At 43.8% G+C, this 24,629-nt stretch overlaps 1 protein-coding gene across 1 annotated transcript; it reads left to right on the plus strand.

Moving 5' to 3' along the window:
• The first annotated feature begins 130 nt into the window (after positions 1 to 130).
• On the plus strand, positions 131 to 11,279 carry LOC146387901 (uncharacterized). Its single transcript, XM_084924936.1, has 9 exons — positions 131 to 439; positions 821 to 949; positions 2,138 to 2,220; positions 2,668 to 2,827; positions 2,972 to 3,043; positions 3,142 to 3,273; positions 3,606 to 3,829; positions 3,928 to 7,811; positions 8,418 to 11,279. Exons 1-8 carry the CDS (start codon positions 287 to 289, stop codon positions 7,775 to 7,777), a joined length of 4,803 nt encoding a protein of 1,600 aa, XP_084781062.1. The 5' UTR covers positions 131 to 286; the 3' UTR covers positions 7,778 to 7,811; positions 8,418 to 11,279.
• The last annotated feature ends 13,350 nt before the right edge of the window (positions 11,280 to 24,629 follow it).

Below are 24,629 nucleotides of genomic sequence, written 5' to 3' on the forward strand. Positions count from 1 at the left end.
AAATGAAGGTTTGGCTCTCAGGTTACAGGAGTGTGTGAGCCACACCATCTGCAGAACAAGTGTAAACCCGACGGCTGCTGGATGCAGCGTGCTGGGCAGGGCTGCCATCCTGCTCAGACCTGTTTCTGAATATCAATATTTAGAGCAGATTAAACCTGAGCTCCATCTGCTCCTGACACACTTGAGACAGAAAACACCTGACCGCTTGCCTCAGACACACAGAACTCCAGAACACGACAGAGTTTGTTGAAGGAAGCTTTGAAGAAGCTGATGAAACTGAATTGAGATGATTTCTTGGCTGGTTCTCTGTGGCAGCAGAGCCGGCGGGTCGGTGTGTCCCAGCACGGCAGCTCCGGGCAGCGGCGGGAGCTCCTGTTTATCCAGAGAGAGAGCCGACCTGCAGCAGCTGAACAGGAGGCTGGCTTCATACCTGCAGCAGGTAGGATGGAGGCAGCATGCTTCATTGTTCCAACTGAGATTAATGAGCAACAGTTAAAAGGATCTGAAAGACTTGGAGGACAAAAAAACATCCGATTTCTTTATGGACGTTTGCACTGCTTAAAGATTGATCTATAAAGTTCTGTGGCAGGAGGACAAACTGTCCTCTCACGGCTGATTAATTATTGATTTGAAATTTTAAGACCACAATAAATCAAAATCAAATGGAAGAAATCATGAACCAAAGATTGTGTTTCATGATGTCACGTTTAAAACTAAGATCTGAAACATAATGTTTCCCAGAGCTGTTTGAATGTACACAGAGAACACGGTGATTCACTCGTACAACAGAATGACAGAGAATGTTTGTTTGTTTGTGCAGGTCAAGCATCTCGAGGCAGCCAATCAGAGGCTGGAGCATCAGATCGAGGAGGAGCTGGACAGAAAGTGTCCCCGAGAGTTGAGGTGGCTGGACGGACACCTGAGGACCGCCTCCCTGCTGCAGGGCCAGGTAGACTGTAAATAAAGGATGGGCATGGTCTTGTGTTGTCACAGTTCAGTGTCTTTGTTGTCCATTTCTTTCCGTCCGTCACTTTTTCTTTCTTACATGCTCTGTCCTTCCTTTCTTATCAACTTGGATTTCCTGTGATTAAAACCAGAGATAAATCTGAAGGACTCTGAGGTGTTATGCTGTTAACAGATGTGATATGTCAGAGGAGTCATAAAGTAAAGGAAAGAACATGTGCAGACAGCGAAGCTGGAAACAAACCTGATGTCAAATTTATTCTTGTTGCAGCTTGTCGCAGCTTTAGAGTCTCTGCAGTTCTGTGATCATTTAATGATGAAGTCCTCAGTCGAGCCCAGAGATTAAAACATTTACCAGTTCTGTTCCAAGTCAAAGCCAAACAATCTGATCCAGGCATCAACCTGCAGGCTGGAAAATTAAGCCAAACACTGGAACTACCAAAGCCTGCAGTTCCTCTAACGTCCACTAGAGGCTCCAGAAGTGAGTCAGTGCCAGAGGGCTCCCAGTTAAGGATGATCTGATATCGTCGTGTTGGTGTTGTTCCCAGATCATCATGAAAATGTTGTTCCAGGTTCAGCATCGCAAGTGACCAATCACACTGTTGTGACGTTATTCTGCCATTCGTGCATTTATGAAATTCCAATGTTGCAAGGACAATATAAATTCTGCTTACCATTTATTAAACGGTTAGGGTTAGGGTCAGGGTTAGGGTCAGGGTCCGTTGATCGGCGGACAGAGGCGGTTTCTCGCAGCTTAAGTACAGTTTTTGGTTTTACGCCGGTTTTTCCCGAAGTCGCAAAAGTATGACGTCACAACATTCTGATTGGTCACTTGCAATGTTGATCCTGCAACAACATTTAGTATGATGATCTGGGAACAACACCAACATGACGATATCAGATCGTGCCCCAGTTAATCAGTTTTAACCTTACAATCAAAGGTTAAACGAGTTTCTCAGGTGGTGTCAGGATGCTGCACCTGTGTTTAATGGTCAGACGGGTTTGGACGAGTCCAAAATGTGACAGATTAAAAACCTGAACTTTGGCGTGTCCTGTAAAAACCAGAGAAATCATTAAGGAAATCAACCATTTATTTGTGATTCTCCGCCCAGACGTTTGCACCACCTCCCACCACAGAATAAAGCTTCTCTCTCTCTCTCTCTGTCTCTCACAGATCAGTGAATGTCTCTCGGCCCAGGCTAAGGCAAAGCTGCAGTTACTCGAAGCAGAACTCACCGTCTTCGACCTTAAAGAAAGGTAGAGCCACAGCAGCGATGTAATCATACTTGCCTCATGGGTCTCTAATGCACGTCAGTGTATGAGTGCAGAGGTCTGTACGGGATAAAAACCATCACAGAGTCTGCAGCCGGTTTCAAACAGGAGAATGAGCTCAGTTTAAAATGCAGGTTTTCATCCCAACACGTTTATGTAACTGTCACACTTCTGTAATTTAGCGTGACAACTACAAAATCCCGCGACTCCTCCATCATTCAAACCAGTCAAAGCTTCGCTTCATCACCGTGCTGTAGCTGCTAGCTGCTAGCTGTCTGCTAGCTTAATCTGTAGTTCTGATAACTTAACACTCCACCCTGTCGTCCAAGGATGATCACACCTAAACGCAACAACATGGCTGTGGCCAAATATAGCTGAACATCTAAACAGATAAATGAAGACATGTCCCATGATCCTTTGCTGTGTGTGCAGGTGCCAAAAGGTGCGTGAGCAGCGTACTCATCTGGAGGCGGAGCTTAGTGACCTCGGGCTGCTGGGGGAGGTCCTGAAAGTTCACAGTCTGCCTGAGCTTCAGAATCTGCTGAATGAGCAAAAGCAAGAGAAAGCGGATCTGCAGACTCAACACCAGCAGGTAAAACAATCTCACCTGGATGCTTAAAAAAAACCCTACACCCCTTTTCCTGCCTACCTGTGTAGGATATGCAGGTTCTCCTGGCTCAGATATCAGTGATGTGCTGAGATGCACATCACTGAGTCTTCAGACCTGATCCAACAGGTGGACCACCTGAGACAGACGAGTGTTGGACACCTGGACAAGAACAAGAGCAAACCCAGGTGCAAGACTCAGGTAGGCACACTCACACCTGCACACCTGTATTTTAACATAAAGGAAACATTAATAAGGATAATAATGCAAAAGCATTTTAACAGGTGTTTTCTGTTCAGCTGTCCATGCAGAGCATTTCACAGGTGACCTTTGACCCTTCATTGGGGTCAGACACTGACAGAGCCGAGCTAGAAGCAATGAGGAGAGAAGTGTGCTGTCTGACAGCAGAACTGACGCGACTTCAGGCTGCGGTAAGATCAAACCACACACCAGCACTCCGATGTTCTGACCAGGAACCTGTAGGCCCACCTATGAGTTCCTCTGGTTCCTTCAGCCACATGTCATTTAGTTTTTTCCAGTCTTCTAGATTGGGTTGATGCTTTAGTTTAGCAAGGTAATCTTCACAATAACACGTGTTTTATGAACTCCTCCCCCCAAAGAGCCAATCAACAGCTGAAGCCAAAAGCCGGTCAGACTAGAAACAACTCCAGAGTTTTCTCAAAGTCAGGACTAAAAGACAAAACCAAAACCATCAGAGTCAAGATAAAAAACAGGATTAGAATGAGTCTTCCTGTCTGTCCAGGTCTTGGTGTTGGAGTCCTCTGGTCGGGAGCAGAAGGAGTCATTACTCCAGCAGCTGGTGGTCCTACAGGAGTCAGCAGATGGTTTGTGCAGAGACCTGGACTCGGTGCTCCAGGCTGCAGCACAGCAGGCTGCAGACCATCAGTCACTGCTGGACGTCAAGAACCAACTGGGGGCCGAGATACAGGACTACAAGCAGCTGCTGGACAGCGTGGACCATCAGGGGTATGAGATGATGATAGAGGAATAGATTAATACGTCCCCTTTCAGTTATTAATCTTTAGTTTTTTTGCTCTTGCCTTTGTCTTGTTTTATCTTTTTAGAGTTTCACATGTCGACTTTAACTCCAAGCCAGATGTCAGATCTTCCTGTCTTGAGACCAGAAAACCCACATTCAGGAGCAACAAGAGGATGAACAGAACCGTCAGTGTTCAGGGCGGCCGTGTTCACACTCTTGAACAAACACCAACAGTTTCACCGAAAACAGCGACTGCAGCCCAGTCAGATTTTGTCCACAACAAACATCCAAATAACTCACCTAGAACACTGAGCAAGCCTCTGATGGAGACCATCCAAAATTCTGAAAACCAGAGAACCGTAGTAAAAGTGTGCAAGTCCATCATTTCTACAGAGACAGGCAGCAGACAGAGGAGCCCTGTGGAAGTTCTTACTAAAGATCATGATGTTGGGGCTCAAACTAGCCGAGACGTGCGGGCTTTGGTCAAGACTTCCAAAACGGGAGTAATCACAGGTCTGGTTCCTGACAGCATCGATGCCTTTCAGACCAAACAAGAGACCTTTATTTCCAAACAAGCTGGTTCACTCTCTACTGACAGAGGGACAGACACGGAAACTAACAAAAACACTCCTTCTGCAGGACCAGACGTAATTCAAAAAACACATTTTGTAATGTATGAGACCTCGTTTCATCTCTGCAAACCAGTTGCTGTTGAGGTAAAAGTGAGAGAAGCTTTGATCTTTACTCAGATGGATCCAATTGAAGCCTCCTTCCAAGCAAAGGAAAAAGATCCAACAAAGATCATCATCAGGGAGGCTGAGACTCCACCAGAAGCTGTCAGGGACATGGAGGAAAATGTCAGTACAGTGCACAAGCCAGGATCTCCTCCAGTGTTTAGATCAAGTAAGGTTCAGGTAGCCCTTATGAAAGAAACAGATAAAGGAACAAATGGAAGGTCTGGAAAACAAACAGTAGACACAGAAGATGTTCTAATCCTTGATCAGAGTTTGGGATTGTCCAAAACTGAACTGAAGAAACTCATAGAAGACAAACCTGCAGTGCATGACAATGAACATTTTTTGTCTAGTATCTCAGAAATGAATAACAAGCTTCACAGTAAAACTACAAGTGCTGAGAACGTAAAGGAAGAAGTAGACAAAGTAGAAGAACTCCATGACTGCAAGGAAGTGAAGATGAACCATCTTAAATCAGAAAATGAGCTGATAAATCTGCAAAGTCAGGAGATATATTTCAGTGCTACAAACTCAGAAATGCCTATAAGTCTAACTGATTCTGGTGTGGCTTTAAGTTCCTCCAGCCCTGAAGAGCATCAGAGTCCAAGAGAAGAGGAATCAATGAGTCCAACAAAGCCAGATGCATGCTTGAATCCAGAAAAGTGTTCAATGAAGAGTTCCACTGAGCCAGAACCGGATCTCACACCAAACGATCCACACATATGTTTAAACCCGACTGAGGATATGACTGAGGTGGATGATGGGCTTGTAGACAGAAAGGAAGAAGCAGAAGATACTTTGATTGTCCTGAGTTTAGATAAAAGTTCAACAAATATGTCCAACAACAAACTTGTGAAGGATGCAGATTCATGGACCAGTGTCGCCATTTCTTCTCCAGAAAGCAAGGAAAACCAAAAGTGTTATATTCAACATACAGATAGTTTAAAGGCAGAAGTGGATGAAATGAAAACAGTCAACAATGCCAGCGAGGTAAAGCTGGATCCAGTCGAGTCTAAGAAGGAGACAGGTGATCTTTCAGGTGAAGAGGCGTCAAATATATCTACAAGTTTAACAGATTCTGGTGTCGGTTTGAGCTGTTCCTCTTATGAAGAGTTACAAAGTCCAAAAGAAGTCCATTTGTCAGTTGGTGAAACAAATTCACCCAGCTGCTTGAGCCCAAAAATATGTGTGAGTCCGGATGAGACCGAGGTCATGCTAAACCTTACAGATCAAGTGTTTTGCCCAGTAGATGTGGAAGACCACATTGCAAGTCCTGATCTACTTCCGAGTCCAAATGACCCAGAAAATTACCCCAGCCCAAATGACTCAGACGTATGTCTCAGTCCAGATAGTGATGTAAAAGAAGAGGCTGGAAGTCTGAATCTAACTGAGGCAAATGCACGTGTTCACCCAGGAGAGAAATTCATTCTGTCAACAAAAGAGGACGGACAGTCGGTATCATTTAGTGGAGATGGATCATTGCCAGAAGACAGAGATACGAAAGTCATAATGTCAGGGGGAAACCGGGGTGTGCTTTTTAGGCCATTTAAAGGTTATGAAGGAAGGGGAATTAAGCTGAATGGCACAAAGATAAATTCTAGACCAACCAGTCAGAGAAGCAGCCTTCAGGTGAGCAGCAGTCATGGAGGCTCGGTGTTTGGAGATAGACGAAGTATCATAGCAGACAGAGAGGAACAGCTTGGTTTTGGAGGCCTTTATCGCAGAAGAGATGCAAGAAGGTCCAGAGGCAAAGATGTAAGTGGTCCTGCAGATGAAGATAAGATAGGAGGTGTGACTATGAATAGAGGTATGAGGGGGCAGAGAAACAGTGACTGGCAAGTGAAGAACCAAACAGGTAATGCCGAAGAAGCAAGCTTTGGAAATACCCTTTCCAACAGAGGAATGGCCTCTAGCAAGCCAGGAGGTTTTAGCAACAGTGGAGATGCACAAGTGGGTACAGCAGCGGTAAAGGGAAGATTCAGTGGAGACTTGATGGCTTATGGTGGCTGCTTGGGACATATGAGTGTCAGCTTACCTAACTCAGGGAGCAAGGAACATCTTCCAGAAGACGGGAGATTTGGAAGTAGGGGGTGGATGGTTTATGGTGACAGTCTTATACGTAAGAACAGCTTAGACGCTGGGACTAGCTTACCCAATGAAAGGGGTGGAGAAAACTCATCCATGAATGGAAATCTTGCGACAAGTCCACCAGAAGCAGGGAGATTTGGGAGGAGAGGGAGTGCAGAGTGGATATTTTACGAAGGCAGTCTTGGACGTAAGAACAGCTGGGCTGGCAGCGATAGCTCGCTGAGTGCTGAGAGCAAAGAACGCCTTTCACCTGCCACAAACTTGGCCACAACCCCACCAGGAGCTGGGATATTTAGCTGTGGGGAGTGGAAGGTTTACGGTTGGCCTGCTGGATGCATGAGCAGCGATAGCAAAGACTGCCGCTCAGCAGCCACACATATAGCAACAAGCCCACCAGGAACACCAGGAGCAGGGAGGTTCAGCAGTGGGGCGTGGACAGTGTATTGTGGGAGTCCTGGTCGTGTGAGCAGAGCTGATAGTGCTGACAGGGTCAGTGTCAGCAGCAGCCAGATGGTCAGTCCTCCCAGCAGCTACGTCAGCAGTGGGCGTAGACTCAACAGTGCTGGAAGTGGTGGCAGGCTGAGCTCGGCCAGTGTCGTGAGGCGCAGCAGCAGCGTGGGGAGATTCACCGGCACGGGCAGCGGCGGATGGAAACCTGTTTACAGCTCAGCGAGTGGGCACAGCGTGGGGAGTGCAGGGTGGGGCGGGGGAGAGAGGACAACCAACAGGCAAAGAGCTCCGAGCCCCGGGAGGAGGATCGGGGGCAGTGGGGGGTGGCTAAGCAGTTCAAAGGCTGCTGGGAACCGGATTAGCGGCGCAGGAAGCGGATCCAAAGTCGCTGGTAGCAGTGATAGACTCAGCAGTCATGCTGGAGCGAGGATCAGCAGTTCAGGGAGGACCAATAACACCGGGGGTAGGGTCATCAGCAGCAGCGATCGGCCAATCAGGAGCACGGGAAGCCAAGCCGGAAGCAGCAAGGAGAAGATCAGCGTCTGCAAGATGGCGGCACTAACGATCTCAGCTGCAGGGAGGGAGAGAAGTCAGGAGAGACAAAGACAAGCTCAGAGAGCCCGACAACCACGACAACAACAAGAACAACAACAGCAACCATGACAACAACAACAAGAACAACAACAAAAGGCTGCAGGTGAGATCAAAGTCACAAAGACAACAATACAAACACATCTGAGGAGTTCATGTCCAGCATGAAGAGAAAGTAATGCAGGCTACACGAGCAATGACCTGATCTGAAATAACATCGTTGTGGGGTCTTTACTTTTCAGTATTAAGCAGCGTCAGGTGACTGCTGTTGTGCTTTGGTGGCTTATAAATAAAGCTGAATTGAACTGACGCATGCACACGTTAACTTTCTCGGATTACTGAGGCTGTTTTCAAACATGCTGAAAAAAGAAATCCAGGTGCTCGAACTCGGAGTAAATTTTATTCCCAACAGGCTTAAAATACACAAAGCCTGAGCTCATGGAAATCTGTGCTTTTGAGTCTAAATGCCTGGATCGACGCTTCTGACGTCTGCATTAATTTATGTGAAACTAAAGAACATTTGATTAGGTACAGCAGGGAGAAAACACGGAACATCTAACCTGTGTCATATGAAGAGGCAAAGCTGTTTGTTCCTTTGTTTTGTTTACATACAGACTGTTTATTTATACGTTCAGATGTTTTCAAACGTACGCGCTGTGATGAAGCGTCACTCTATTTAACAACAGTAAGAATGGTCTCTCTTGCCTTGCAGCTCCCTCGCCTCTCGTCCAGCGCTCGCTGACCACAGGTGTCAGGGTCATGACCTCTGACCCTGAGGGCGTTGATGACATCATGCAAGTCTGAGTAGGGTGATATTTTCCCCCTCAAAATCAGCTGATTCTTTTTCTACATTAAATAGTGATTTTTTTTCTCATAAGGACATTAAAGACTGACAGGAAGGACATGCAGCAAAGGGCCGCAGGTCGGATTCAAACCCGGGCCGGCCGCACTCAACCGTGCAGCATATGGTTGTCTGATCATCCCACTGAGCTGAACCAGTGCCCATAGATATTGAATTTAATGGAGCCATGACCACACAGCAGTTTTTATCTCTATATGTTGAATATTTTCAGCCTGACAGGTACATAGGCAGCAGACATCCTCGCCAAATCTTTTGGCTGAAAAACACTTTTAAGCTCTGAAGCTGTTTCATTCACACTGAAAGTGTCACAGTCTAAAGACGAAATCAGTGTTTTGTTTCCAAATCTCAGAGTGTTAAAATATGATGATGCTGGAAGAATGACGTGTAGAACATGACGCTGTTATACATCAGTGTTGGGGAGTAACGGAGTACATGTACAGTTACGTATTTAAAATACAAAATATGAGTAACTGTATTCTGTTACAGTTACAGTTGAAAAAGGTGGTATTCAGAATACAGTTACTTTGTTGAAATAAGTGGATTACACGGCGGTCTTTTTCTGTTTCATATGTTCGGCTATGTCCTCTCTATTTTTGGTAATTCCACGCCGGTGGAAACCCAAACAAACACACATTAAGAGGCTCTGATGTCTGTGTCTCAGTCTCACGGCCCAGGTCACCTGTACTTGCAGCCTGGTGTTGGTATGGAGAGTAACCTTCAGCAATAGTAATAAATCACACAGCAATAGTACATTCATGTAGTTGTAAAAAGCATGATAATATATTAAGTAATCCAAAGTATTCAGAATACGTTACTCTCACTGAGTAACGTAACAGAATACGTTACAAAATACATTTTGGGGCATGTAATCTGTAATCTGTAGTGGGATACATTTTAAAAGTAACCTTCCCAACACTGTTAACAAATACATGTTAAAAAGAAGACATTTGTTTCACATTTAGAGGACAAACCACAGGTTTGGGCTTTAAATGGTTAAGAGTCTCATCAGCTGGTTTCATTTCCTTAGTTAATAATAACTTAGATTTGTATGACATCGTACAAGAAAACCACCTTTTAACGTTTGTCTTCTTTATGCGGTGAAACAAAGCAGATTCTTCAGGTGTTGCAGTGACATCAGGAGGCAAAGGTGCTTCATCAGCTTCTCCTAAAAGTTCATGTTGAGCAACATACGACAGTAAGCACCAGGACTTGTTTTTATTGAACTTCATAATCAGCAGATTAACGTTGCAGTCTTATCCTCGCTGGGGATTGTTTTTAAATGTCGAGTCCAATAACAGCTTGTTCAGGTTCTGTTTTCCATCTTTATCAGCATCCTTCTGTGTTAACCAGAGAAATCTAGTTTGTACACTTTGACCTGGGAAATAAAGCTGAATATTAATCTGTGCCCCGTTTCCTCTTTAAGAACATGAAAGCGATAAAGTCATGAACCATCCAAAGTGTCTGATGAGAACCTTTTAACTCAGGTTGTGAAACAGACTCAAACAGACTCACTGCTGCTGGCTTTGCAAAGTAGTTTAGTTTTGTAGCTCTTAGTGAAACACAGGAAGAGCACAGTGGGCTTTCCTTCATCAGCAGCCTGAACGCAGGAAAAACCTCTGAAATCTGAGGCAACTGTCAATGAATACACGGCCTCCACCTATGACTGCTGCACATTCAGTCTAACCACCAGAGGGCAGCAGATACAAAGTGACCTTCCTCCATACTCTCTCCTCATCTTCTTACTCAGTGGTGCATCAGTAGTCTTTCTCCGTGAATCATATTGAAATGATAAGTATGTTTGTAAAAATCAGGCATCATTTCAAAACTGGAGCATATTCAGTATATTCATACATTGTTAGTGTCGAGATGAAATCTTATTTTACATTCATGATCTATGTTACTATTCATAATCCTTATTATTACTGTTGCATCATTTATGATTTATCATTGTTGTCATTTCATTGACACATTTATTGAAACTGGTGATGTTATATTAAAGTCTGTATTTCAGGTGTTAGCATAAGCACATAATAATCTTCCATTGCAGGTGCAACTGTAATCATGTTATACACATATTGCATAATTAAAGGGTTGAAGCTCGGTCGAGTTAATTAATGGTTTGAAGCTACGGGCAGCGCGATGTCTGGCCGATCAATGGAGCAAAGTTCAAGCTGAAAGGATTGCTTATATATATACAATTTAACACATATTATACATGATTGTTTAAGAAAGGAAATAAAGGCTGTGTGCCCTGTGCTATGGAGTTTGCCTGGTAACAGATGACGTAGAGGGGGGTCATGTACTGAGGTTAACAACACAGACACATAGTCTGTCTGGGTAAACTGATTGCAAATGTTGTGTAAGTCTAGAAAAGTGTAATAACAGGATGCATCTGGGAGGCGGTGGAGGAACTGAGAAAGGAACTGTTCTGTTTTAGTGACGCGAGTTACCGGTCATCATAAGTATAAATATTACACCCACTTATTGTCAGGCGGGAGATGGAGCCTGATGTTTTGCAGAGCCCATCTTCACCACATATATGTGCTTTAATAAAATCATTTGTGTTGACCCACTATGGACTTTCAGTCGTATGTCTCTTCCTCAAAAATTCGAACCGTGACATTAGATACACATGTTCAGCTGCTCATTAAGGCAAATTTCAGCTGGACGCGGTGAAGATGACCTGCTGACACAGGTAAATACGGAGCTCACTGCACACCTGTGTCTGTAATTATTTTTATACTTTCCCAAAGCTGAAGTTCTACAAACAAGACGGGACTGAATTATAGGTCTCCTGCTTAAATTATATTCAAGCTCACAGTTTGCATCATTAGGGCGTGACTGTGACTGACAGGTGGATCTGCTAGCTGTCTGATAGGTATCAATACACCCCAAAACCACAGGCTGTCACATCCCTGAGCAAAGACTGAAACATCACCATATTACCAGCCGTCTAAACACAACGGATTATCACACAAATTGACTACACTCCTCAGAGACAACAATACCTATGAAGCCTGAAGACAAGACCCCACAGGCAAATACAAAAAGAAAGTTATCAGTTTACTACAGCAACTTGAAAAGGAATAGAGTTGAGGCCAAAGGTTTTGAGAAAGACACAAATATTGGTTTTCACAAAGTTTGCTGCTTCAGTTTTTAGAATAGCATATTGCATATACTCGAGAATGTTATGAAGAGTGATCAGATGAATTGCAAAAGGACCTGCTGGCATCATTTCAATAATCTTCTCATTAACTCAGGTGAGAATGTTGATGAAGAAGATGAAAGATGATTCAGCTGTGGGATCGCCATTCCTGCGGTTTGCACAGGAATGGCAGCAAAGACTTTTGGAAGATGGCCTGGTGTCAAGAAAGTCAGCAATGAAGCCACTTCTCTCCAAACCCCCCCACCCCCAAACAGACTGATTTTCTGTAAAAAGTACAGCGAGTGGGCTGCTGAGGACTGGGGTAAAGTCATCTTCTCTGATGAAGCCCTTTCCAGTTGTTTGAAGCATCTGGAAAAAGCACTGTCCGGAGAAAAAAAGGCGAGCACTACCATCAGTCCTGTCTCAAGCCAACAGTAAAGAGTCCTGAGACCATTCATCTGTGGGGCTGCTTCTCATCCAAGGGAATGGGCTCACTCACAATTTTGGCAAAAATTACAGATGTGAATGAAAAATGGTACCAAAAATTCATCCAACTTCTTCCAATGATCCAAGAACAGTTTGGTAAAGAACAACGCCTTTTCCAGGATGATGGAGCACCGTGCCATAAGGCCAACATAATAATGAAGTGACTCAGGGAAGAAAACATTGAAATTTTGGGTCTATGACCAGGAAACTCCCGAGGCCTTAATCCAAATAAGAACTTGTGGTCAACCCTCAAAAGGCAGGTGGACAACCCCCCCACTAATTCTGACAAACTCCAAGCATCGATTATGAAAGAATGGGTTACCATCAGTCAATTTGGCCCAGAAGTTGATTGACAGCATGCCAGGGCCAATTGCAGGGGCCTTGAAAAAGAAGGGCCAACACTGCTAATACTGACTGTGATGTAATTGTCAATAAAAGCCTTTGAAACTTATGAAGCGCTTGTAATTACCATATTTTTTGGACGATAAGGCGCACCGGATTATAAGGCGCATTAAGCGAAACAAAACAGTCAGATAAGTCAAACTTTACTCGTTCTTCTTGTTTCCTCCACTTCTGTACCATTGATTCATTAATGCTGTATTCTATCACAGCTGCTCTGTTCCCATGTAGTTGCAGTATATTAATGACTAACCTCGTATTGTGGATGGATTATCTCAGTTTTTCTTCTGACTGAAGTTTGGTCCGTTTACAGCATCCTGCCATGCGATTGCATTTGTCTCTAACCATCAGGAACCTTCACGTTAACTTTTATCGAGTGGAAAAAAGTTAGCGTTCATCCTCCAGCTTCACTGTTTATATTATGCTAACATAGCTGTGTCGCAAGCGATCATGTAGCACATCATTATCTACCAGCTAGCCCAACTTCAGTAACCCTACAAACGTCACTGCTGTTTAGTTTCCTGTCTTCATTTATGTTGGAAGTGACAGCAGAGCTGTACGTTTGAATGCTTCACAAATCTCTCAGTCAGAACATGCTATATCATGTTTGGGTGGAAGCTAGCGAGCTAACTTCCTGCTAACTTCTAACAACATTAAATGTAATAAATTCTGTTTTCATGGATGCCTGCATGTTAAACTTAATTTCTAACACCTGGTAAAGCAGCAACACTGATCATTTTATTAAAGCTGAAAGAATTTAGACAGTTTTTAACTATCAGTGATGCCGCAGTGTTCGTTTGACTTTGGGACCTGAAGAGACGGAGTTTAGGACCCAGATTACTCTGCGAGGCTCCAGACTACGGTAGTCATAACGCTCCGACAATCCATCAAGCGGTGCGGCTTCGTAGCTTAGCAAAGTCGAACTAAAACATTTTTTGACAGATTTTTGAGCGCCGTGTATGACATAAAATCGGTTCGAGGTCAGTAAGCACAACCAGAATTTATACATAAGTTGCACTGTAGATTTTTGAGAAAATTAAAGGGTTTTAAGATAAGATAACCTTTATTAGTCCCACATATGTATAAGTGCGCCTTATAATGTGGAAAATACAGTATACTTCAATATATCACAGAAACAACTGACAAAAAGATCTAGAAACACTGAAGCAGAAAAAAAATATTTGTGTCATTCTCAAAACTTTGGGGTACAACTATAGTCTGTCAAGTCCAGAGGGATTCCTATGAGGGAGCCTGAGACCTTTTTCAAAGGCTGCATATTTCCTTTTTACATTATGTCATATCAGGACACAAGCGCATTAATCCAGTGTCTCACTGTTGGTGAATTTTCAGGTTTCCAATAAATCAGAATACATGTTTTCACTGCTGTGCTCTCAAGTATAATAAAAGATTTCTTTTAGTAGTTCATGTTAAGACAGCCTGTGTCCCCCAGAGTCCACAGTTTGGGGTCCTGTTCAATTTAGATTCCTATTACCCTTTAGATTATTTAAATGGCACATCTCCACCATCCCTCTATCCTGGGCCACTCCACAACATGTGTAAAAGATATTTTAGGTTTTTCCTACTTATTATCTAAGCCCAGGAAGTTCTGCAGACCCACAAAAATATCACCCTGACTTTAACTAGTTATGATGTGTAAGCATGTTTGCAAATCCCTCTGCAGGTCAACATGTCAGTCTCAATATTCAATTCAATCATAGCGCTGAACTGATACTTTTGACCCTTATTACACGGAGTGCCAACTCTTAACGAACACAATTGCAAAATGTATATAAAGTAAAATTAAAAAGTAAGTAAATTTTTATTTATATAGCACATTTCAAGATAAAATCACAAAGTGCTTCACAGGAGCTAAAACATAAAAACAAAAATCAACCAAAAGCAAGTTCAAAAGATGAGTTTTTAGCTGTTTTTTAAAAGAGACCACTGAGTCCACAGATCTCAAGCTCAATGGAAGAGACTTCCACAGTCTGGGGGCCACAGTTACAAAAGCTCTGCCACCTTTTGTTTTCAGCCTCGTGTTATGGACAGCAAGCAAGCCCTGATCACATGACCTCAGGGACCTGCTGGGGATGTAAGGATGTATAAGATCACTGATGTATGTTGGCGCTTGTCCATGCAGAGCCCTAAATGTCAAAATCATAATCTTAAACTGCACTCTGAATTATATGCGGAGCCAGTGCAGCTGGATCAGCAGAGGTGTGGCATGGGAGGACTTGGAAGACTTGGTCAAAAAAAAAAAACCCTCACAAAAACAGATTTACTTAATCATTTTATTCCTAACCCTTCAACTCTCTAGCTGCCCCAGAACCACTTATCAAGGTCATTGAATTCCTTGTATTCTTTGTGCTTATCCAAATCCATTTTTAATTGGCCCGCAAGTAATTTTATAAATAGAATAGAATATAGCTGCACTTCAACTTTTGCTTGAGTGTATTGCACTTCTTAGTTTTAACACCAGGGGGCGCTACTGTTGATCAAGGCAGTTGCTTCACCAAAAAGGACAATCACAGAAGAAATTTACCCCCAAGTTACTAAACATGGCAGAACCAAAGAAGTGAAAGGTAGAAAGTGAATGCAGAAAATTTCAGACACGGTGGGAGAGTGAATATTTCTTCAAAGAACTCAAGGGTCTGTTTGATCTGCACTGAAACTGTGGCAGTTATGAAAGAGTATAATGTACGATGTCATTATGAAACCAAACATCAGGCCTATGCATCCGACACTGGTGCTGAGCGAGAGCAGAAATTAAAGCAAAGGGTAGCTCTCCTGCAGGGTCAGCAACAGTATTTTTTTCGTGCTCAAATTATCCAGGAAAAGGCTCCAATAGCCAGCTATGAGGTCGCCCAACTCATCGCAAGACATGGCAAGCCTTTTTCAGATGGAGACCTCATAAAACACGGCCTCGTTAAAGTCACCGAAATAATGTGCCCGGAAAAAGTGCAGGACTTCAACAACGTCAGCGTGTCCAGAAATCCAGTCGTGCGACGCATCGAAGACTCGTCAGCCAACATTAAACTGCAACTGTCTGATAAAGCTGTGCTTTTGATTTTTAATCCATCGCATGCGATGAGAGCACTGACGCCACAGACGCCGCACAGCTGCTAATTTTTTTGCGGGGAGCGGACGAGAGCACGAGCGCTTTAAAAATATATTCCACAGTACCCGTGTGTTAATAAGCATGCATGTGCAGGTACACATGCTTCAAATATCAATAATGCGCATCGATTCTGTCACTACCCTGCTTTTGCGCACCACTTTCTTATCTGCGTTTTTCTTGTTAACACACAGAGTACATTGAGGAATGTTGTGAAATGTTTTTGTTGCCGGAGCTGTAAAGCTGCCAGAGCTGCAGGTTTGTTTGACAGATCTCCATCAGATATTTCAACCCCTCCCTCCTCTGAGCACAACTTAATTACAGCTGTGGAGTTTTGGTGGGCGTCGAACGTACGTGTCGCAGCAGCTCGGCGGTGATGACAGGTGGGTGTGTAGTGACGGGAACAGTTCCCCAGTAAAAGGTCTGCAGGAAACTGGTCGGTCCTGTCAGCAGCCTGCAGGTACGGCAGCAGCACAAGGCCTCGTCTTAATCCTGTCACAGCAACACACATAATCATGAATAACACAGAAATACTTACATTTCATAAAAACCTTTACATCCCCTCATGAGCAGCAGGATTACATGGATTTTTATAAATTTTTCACCTTTAAAATAAAAGATTTTAAAGTAGAACCATTGCAACCAGTCGCAGTGACCAAATGTGAGTATTTGAACTGTGGTGTCCACTTACTGTTACCCATATGGCATGCATGTTTACCCCTGTGTGAGTGAGTTATGTCTACATTTCAGTGCTCAGGGTAAAAAAAAGCTTTAGGTAAAATATTTGTTTTGATAAATTATCTTTCATAACCCTGGAAGGACGGATGCCTGACAAGTTAAACAGCATCGAATGAGGTTTAAGCTCAACTTCACAAAACCTGGAGCAGCTCACAGGTTGCTGAAATGTGTGAGGAGGACTTTCCTTCTCTTTGTTTCTCTGTGGCACAAACAGGGACAGCAGGGTGGATGATGCTGGGAGATCCTCTGTGCTTTAGCTGGACGAGCTGAAAATGACAGATACAGCTCCTGTGTGTGTGTGTCTGTTTTGTATTGTTTTGTATTTTTTATATTTTCTGTCAGAATAAAAACTGATGTCAGGATGAAGACAAACAAAGTGACCTTAAATCTTTGTTTAAGGTCACTTTGTTTGTCCAGCACACAAAGTGACATGAGAACTGAGAATCCAGCACAGTTCTCATGGAGTGCAGGTCACTGTAACACAACACCTGGTGCTGGGAGAGGGCGTGTGCTGCTGCAGGTACAGACCTGCAGGTGGAGTTATGGCAGGTATTTCCCAGAGGCCTGTTGGAACAGAGCCTTTTTACCGCACTGATACTCGCGCCTGCCTCTAATCTCAGCCTCCATCTCCTCCGACTCCTGTTGGCGTCTTTTGTTTCTTTTGATCTTCACTTTTCTTTCCCAGGCAGTCGGTTAGTTCTTCTGTTAACAAGCTTGTTGCCATGTCAACGACACACCTGACTACCTGAATCAAGCCAAATGTTAAACTGAGATCTTACATGAGCAGAGTAGGATCAGTAAAGAAAAGAGAAGCTTAGCAGGTTATTAAGATGACAAGCGTTCACTTTAACGCGACAACAGAAGCTGACTAAGTGATTTAAATCTCTCACCTACAAATTGCCATCGCACGCTGCAGCTTTAACGTTTCCTTTTACTGCAAACACAGCGTGACCTGATTTTATACCTTCAGCTCTCTGCTGTAAACCTGCTTCACTCCAGCAGACACTCAATTCTGACAGAAACTGAATGGAGTTTGGTTAAAAGTTGGAAGTCTTCTTTGTTTGACTAATAGGAAACTAGTTAGTTGGAGTTTTAGCTGAAAGTGTCCTGTTACTGTTTGTACGGCAGATATTTGCCCTCCATCGGTTCCACAGGGATAAAGGAATGAAGTGTTTGAACAGGTCAGACGGTTTGTCACATCTGGTCACATCTGATGGACTTTGGTGCAGCTTTTTTACAACAAATGGAACAGACTCAAAATAATGAAAACAGTCACGTCTCACTCGGATGAGGTGAAATGTGAATGAAGTGTGGTGCATCATGTTTAAGCATATTTACATTTTATGCAGATACCTCCATCGTCAATCAGCTGACCTGTGAGCACTGACGTGCGCTCTTTTTCATTGGTTTGAAGTCAAATTTGGCCCAAACTGAATGCAGTTTGTTGTTCAATGTTCTTGTTCTTGTCCAACAAACTGTTGGACCTCACATCGGCCTTTGGTATGGTTGACCACCACATTCTGCTTTAAAGACTGAAATACTGGGTCGGTGTATCTAGATCTGCCTTGCAGTGGTTCTCCGTATAACTCCTCATATAACGATGCTTTTCTGTGGGACTTTCTAAGTGCAGTCATCTTCCACGTCTCTTACCTATGGTGTACCACAAGGTTCTGTATTGGGGTCCTTATTTTTTCTAAGACATCTGATTCCTCTTTGGCATATTTTGATCACCTTTGAGGACCTTTGAGGACATTTGCTATCACTGCTATGCAGATGACATCCAGTCATATATTTAAACCCCAAGATGTTTCTAACCTGCAGATTCTGAATGAGTGCTTAGAATCCATTAAAGGTTGATGGCTGATGACTTTCTCCAACTTAATGAAGGAAAGACTGAAGTCCTTGTATGTGCTCCTGATAGACACGTACCTAAGATAATGAATGCTCTTGGTCCCCTTGCAACATTTGTGAAATCATCAGTCAGGAACTTAGGGGTAACCTTTGACCCTGCTCTCACTTTGTTCACGTCAAATCTCTGGTTTGGTCGTGCTTTTATCACATAAGAAACATTCCTCAATTAAGTCCTATTGTATCACGCACTGAACGGGAGATTGCTATACATGCATTCATTTCATCACGTTTGGACTACTGTAATTCACTGTTTATATGTCTAAGCAAAAACTCCCTGGAGCGTCTGCAGGTTGTTCCAAACGCTGCAGCAAGGCATCACGCTGTAGCTAATACAGCTGCATTGGCTCCCTATTGAATTCAGAGTCCATTTAAAGATTCTGGTTGACTTTTTTGAGCTCTTTGTGGACCAGTACCAGCTGGCATCATTGAACTTCTACAGCCCTATGTCCCTAGCAGGTCCCTGAGGTCATGTGATCAGGGCCTAATTGTTATACAGCATACAAGACTGAGAACTGTGGGACACAGAGCTTTTGCCACTGTGGCCCACAGACTGTGGAACTCCTTTCTTCTGAGCTTAAGATCTGTGGACTCAGTCATCTCTTTTAAAAAAAAACCCCATAAAACTCATATTTTTTGAATGACATTTGGTTAAATTTTTGCCTGTTTTGTTTTAAATGCCTTGGTATTTCACTGTGAAGCACTTTATGATGTTTGTCTTGAAAGGTGCTATATAAATAAAATTTTACTTTTACTAATAAGTTAAAGAAACACTGAGCTGATCCTGTAGCAGCGAGGAGGCCCCAAATATTTGTCAGGTTTTGCCAAAACCAGATGGATTTTAAAACTTCAAACACGCTGAGGACACGCTTTCTCATCAAATAACATTTAAAACATGCTGATGTTTCAGGACACGGATGAAACAGAGTATGAACAAACTGCATCTTCGTCAGTCTTTATTGTGCAACACCATTTAGAAACCATTATTCGTTATTCTGAGGTCAGGTTTTAGCATCTGTTGCCTCTGGGCTGGATTTTACTCATCATATAAAGCTTGAAAAATGATAAGATTTTAATCTTTCTACCGCACCATCAATGTGAAGGTGAGCGAATAAACCCACCAGGTGGACGAATGTGACAAGTTCTCCCTCAGATTGTTCTCATCATGCAGCATCACAGTTTACTGACAGTGAGAGGAGAAACAGAGTGGCTCGCAGGTCCTCCACTAATCTGTTTCATACAGAGGCTGCTGAGAATCACCGGTGTTATAGTATCTGTACTTCATGGACAGGCGTGCAGAGCTGGCTGCCTTTCATGGCTGACAGCGTGTGATCAGGTTCATGCAATCAGGACCATGTGATCAGTACCATGTGATCATGTCCATGTGATCATGTCCATGTGATCAGATCCATTTAATCAGGTCCATTTAATCAGGTCAAAGCGATCAGATTCATGTGGTCAGGTCCATGTGATCAGGTCCATGCGATCAGGTCTATGTGATCAGTACCATGCGATCAGGTCCATGTGATCAGTACCATGCGGTCAGGTCCATGTGATCAGGTTGATGCGATCAGGTCCATGTGATCAGTACCATGCGATCAGGTCCATGTGATCAGTACCATGCGATCAGGTCGATGTGATCAGGTCGATGCGATCAGGTCCATGTGATCAGGTCCATTTAATCAGGTCAAAGCGATCAGGTTCATGTGGTCAGGTCCATGTGATCAGGTCGATGCGATCAGGTCCATGTGATCAGTACCATGCGATCAGGTCCATGCGGTCAGGTCCATGTGATCAGGTCCATGCGATCAGGTCCATGTGATCAGGTCGATGCGATCAGGTCCATGTGATCAGTACCATGCGATCAGGTCCATGTGATCAGGTCCATGCGATCAGGTCCATGCGATCAGGTCCATGTAATCAGGTTCATTTAATCAGGTCAAAGCGATCAGGTTCATGTGGTCAGGTCCATGTGATCAGGTCCATGTGGTCAGGTTCATGTGGTCAGGTCAAGGTAAACCTGGCTTAGAGCACACCTGACACACTCTCAGCTGCTCTCATCACTTCATTACTCTCTATTCTCTTGCACAGTGTTCAGCAGATTCTCCTCCATTTCCTCACAAATGCTGATTTGCTGTTCAGATGTGATCGGTACATTAAATGGTCGTTATCAGATGTAAACAGATACGGGAACTACACATCCCCTGGCAGCTGCTACCAAGCCATGTGGAGTCTTATCGTCACTTATCTTTCAAAAACAGAAAGGAGCCAGCGTCTCAAATATCAGCGTGTTAAATCTCTGCTGCTGGCGTCCAAACAGCGACAGGAATCATTCAGGCAGGACGCTGACTCAGCATTATGAGTCACCATCCTGAACATACATTCTCCTAAAACAAACCATGAGCTGCTGCTTTTTATATGTTTTCTACATTTAATTGTGAATAAAATGTGTGTTTATGAGATTTAATGGGTGAGATTTGCTAACTGATATAGAGTTGGGACCATCCATCAGATTAGTTGGTTTAATCCGCTGCTTGTTACAACCGCACATGAACATGCAGCTTTCTGAAGGCTTGTTTTAACTGTGTACCATCTAAAACCTGCATTCGTTCTAATGTCCAGCAGGGGGCAGACATTAGAAACATGTCTATGAGAAAATGAGCCTCCTGCTCAGACGACCTCTGACCTCAGTGATCTCTGTCACTATGGGTTTCAGGTCTGATCCTATAAACCAGAAAGTTTATTTTGGAGATTTTGGTCCCTGCAGAGTCAGACAGGAACAGGAAGCAGCGAGGGATTCGGGGTGGGGCTACACGCTGATTGATAAGTTCCTCCTTGTTCAAAACATCTAATGAAACAGCAGTGATGAAGACGCTCTGTAACTGTCATCAACAGCAAGGTGAGGTCAGGGTGGCTGTGGCCATCTTTTGTATACAGAGGTTGACTAAGACCAGCCGGTGCAAGCAGGAATATTCTCAAAGCAGTAATTCTAAATGAGGTGAGAACATCAGTGAGACTGACATCACTTAATGTAATGATGAGATCTGAAGTGGCTGGACATGGGATTTACTGCCTGCTAGGCCTGAACCTCCTGAGGATGGAGGTGATGTCAGTAAAAACAGACTTCCTGAAAACGTGAACCAACCAGCTCGATCGAGGCCAAAGAGATGCAGTTACAGGCAGGGAGCAGCGTGACGTGTCCTTATATGGAAAAAAACTCAGAGCAGCAGGAGGGGAAACAGGAGAGGATGGACAGGAAGCGAGCAGGAGGAAGACCCTCTCATTTACCGCCTCTAATGACAGAAACAAATCTGCACACTGTTCTGGTGAAAGCAGCTGAACGTCTGCAGCTTCTGCACAACCTCAGTCATAAAAACTTTGACCTCGTAACCTCCGGGTCTCAGCGAGCAGCAGGCTGCAGGTACGGTTCGCCTCCTCACAGAGCATTTAACAGAAGAGCTGTGAGAATATCTGACCTCAGAGAGCTCAGGGCCGAGCGTCTGAACCAGAACAAATCTGGATTCTGAGATCAACCTTTTATCCTGTCTTCCTTCTCTCACCCCAACCAATCACAGCAGATGGCCCCGCCCCTCCCTGAGCCTGGTTCTGCAGGAGGTTTCTTCCTGTTAAAAGGGAGTTTTTTCCTTCCCACTGTCGCCAAAGTGCTTGCTCATAGGGGGTCATGTGATTGTTGGGTTTTTCTCTGTATGTATTACTGTAGGGTCTAGCTTACAATATAAAGCACCTTAAGGAGACTGTTGTTGTGATTTGGCGCTGTATAAATAAAACTGAATTGAACTGGCAGCAACTTTTAAGCATTTTCTTTGAGCTCTTTAATCTATAATGTTGTTGTTCTATAATGAGGATTTTGTCTCCTGGTTGATCCCAGTCTGTTTTATGTGGCTGTGGTTATGATAATGATGGCTGTTTGAACTAATAAACCAGTAATCCTGTTCTCATTGTTGGAGGTTGAGTTCTCTCTGAACAATAACCGGTTGTTGCTTTAGTGACTGTTTAACTTCAAGTACACAAAGTACACGTTACTCACATACTTTGACTGCAGTAACCTTTGCAGTGCAGTATTTCCCCTGTGACAGTGTGTACACGGCATGTACAGGCTCTCCTTTTAGCAGATGAAGGTCACTCTCGTTTCTTCAGAGGATGTTTGAGGATGGGTCGTTCCAGCGTTCAGACGGGATTTCTGTCAGTGTGCCAAAAAATGAGTGAGTGAAAAGGAGAGCGTGAGATCAGCGCTGACAGCCGAGTGAATGGGTGACGATAAGAGCAGAAAGATTTATGAAGAGGAGTGAAGCCCAGAGGCAATCAGAGAAAAACTTCCAAAGAATCCAGGCGTTGTTGCAGCCTGAGGAGGAGGAGGATGATGAAGAGGAGCTGCTGAAGACCAGGCTGCATGAAGCCTGCTGACTCGACCTGCACAGACATGTTTCAGGCTGTTTAACGCTCCCTCTGTTCATTGCTGCAGTGCAGGTCTGGAAGCATTTCAGCCGTTTGTCTGCTTTCACTCCTTTTCAGTCTTAGAGTAACAAGCCTTTAATTCCAGAAACACAGCTCAGTGTTAAAACAAATCCATGAAAGAATTAAATGTGAGAGCAGGTCTGTTTAAAAGCAGCTGCAGGACGGACTTAATGCCATAACTGTGGCGGTTTCTCCAGGAAACCACAGAGCTGACTCACTAATCCTCGTTAATGCTCTGACGGTCTGTGAGGTCCTCATAACTTCACTTTTTATAGTTTGCACTGAATGAAAGGCTCACTGAGAGAAAGTCCATTGTTGGCCAACAAAGGCTGAATCTGATCCTGGAAACTGTTATTTAATGTTCTTGGGAGGCAAACAGAGGCTCGGAGGCCAAATTTGGCCATCCAACATGGAGTTCTCTGTCCCAGTGCCTCCCCTCTGGTCCCAATTGGCCACACTGGGAGGAAAAATAATGTCAGCTTAAAGAAAACCAGCTTTATCAAATGAAACCAACAGAGGATTTAACCTGCTGCAGAGGCTCTCCGTTTAAACGTCTCATACCCACATAGCAAATTTGGTATAGCCCTGATCTGGCCCTCACAATGTGCTTACACATGGCCCACATACCCATACCCAAGAATGATGGCCCTTTGGTGGCCCAGATCAGGTTTGCCAGAGGTGGCCCACACATGGGCCAGCACAAGGCCAGTTGCAGACACACTGCTGGCCCTGTGCTGGCCCAGATGTCAGCCTAAACTGTATTTCAGTGTTTGCTATTATCCACACACACACAACAGCAGCCCCTCTTGCTCAGTTTTTGCATTTGCGCTCGCTCGCAATGTGTCGCTCGCGCTCTCAACATTTCTGCCCATGCGCGCTCAACTCTTTCTGTACACCGTTATATTTGTGCCACAAAACCAGCCAATCACAGACTTGGATGCAAAAACATCTGATTGGCTGTTCTGGTCTCCAATCAGCTTGAAATGACAAAATGCAATATCCCAGAATCCATTTCAACCAAAACTCAAACGAGGCAGTGGCGGAGGAACACAGAGTGGCGGAGTTTGAAATATTACTCTTTCTGTGTCACAAAATAAACTTTTAACCTCCTAGGACCTGGCGTCCACATATGTGGACATCACATTTTGGGTTATTTAGACCAAAATACTCAATTTTGCCTGATATCCACTTAAGAGGACATTATACTGCTACTGTTCTATCAAAATTTTAAACGAATATCCTCATATGTGGCTCTCATTTTTCTTAGAAACAAAAATCAGGTAAAAAAAAATCTGGTAATTCTTTGTTTTTACATTCATCAGGTCGCAATCAGCCCAAATATCAAAGAGAATTCAAAAATGTATGCCGTGGAAGAGTTCGGGTCTTAGGAGGTTAAAATATTTTCATGCGAGAATGTTTCTGTGTAAACTTCAAATATCTGCTCGATTCATCAAAACATCACATATTTGCATAAGTGCGCCAACGTTTTCGGAGATGCCTGTTACCCACCAGCTGACCGCACAGCTGGACTGGCCATTGGGCAACCCGGACATTTGCCCGGTGGGCCGATGGTGATTTTACATTTTTATGTTTGTTTGTTTTTGTAACGGTATAAACAATGAAAGGTGGTGGATTAGCCATGATCAACTCTGGGCTGGACCAATTACGACACATCCGTATTGAAGGGAAAAGGAACGCGATTTGTCCCGGACTTCAGCTACAATGAAAAAGACACAAAGCTGGAGTTATTCTGTTGTTACGCTGTCAGCTGCCTCTTCTTCTCTCATTCTCTCCC

Source organism: Perissodus microlepis, chromosome 4 (genome assembly GCF_051167445.1).
Source record: "Perissodus microlepis isolate ML-2025 ecotype Zambia chromosome 4, ASM5116744v1, whole genome shotgun sequence".
NCBI classification, from domain to species: Eukaryota; Metazoa; Chordata; class Actinopteri; order Cichliformes; family Cichlidae; genus Perissodus; species Perissodus microlepis.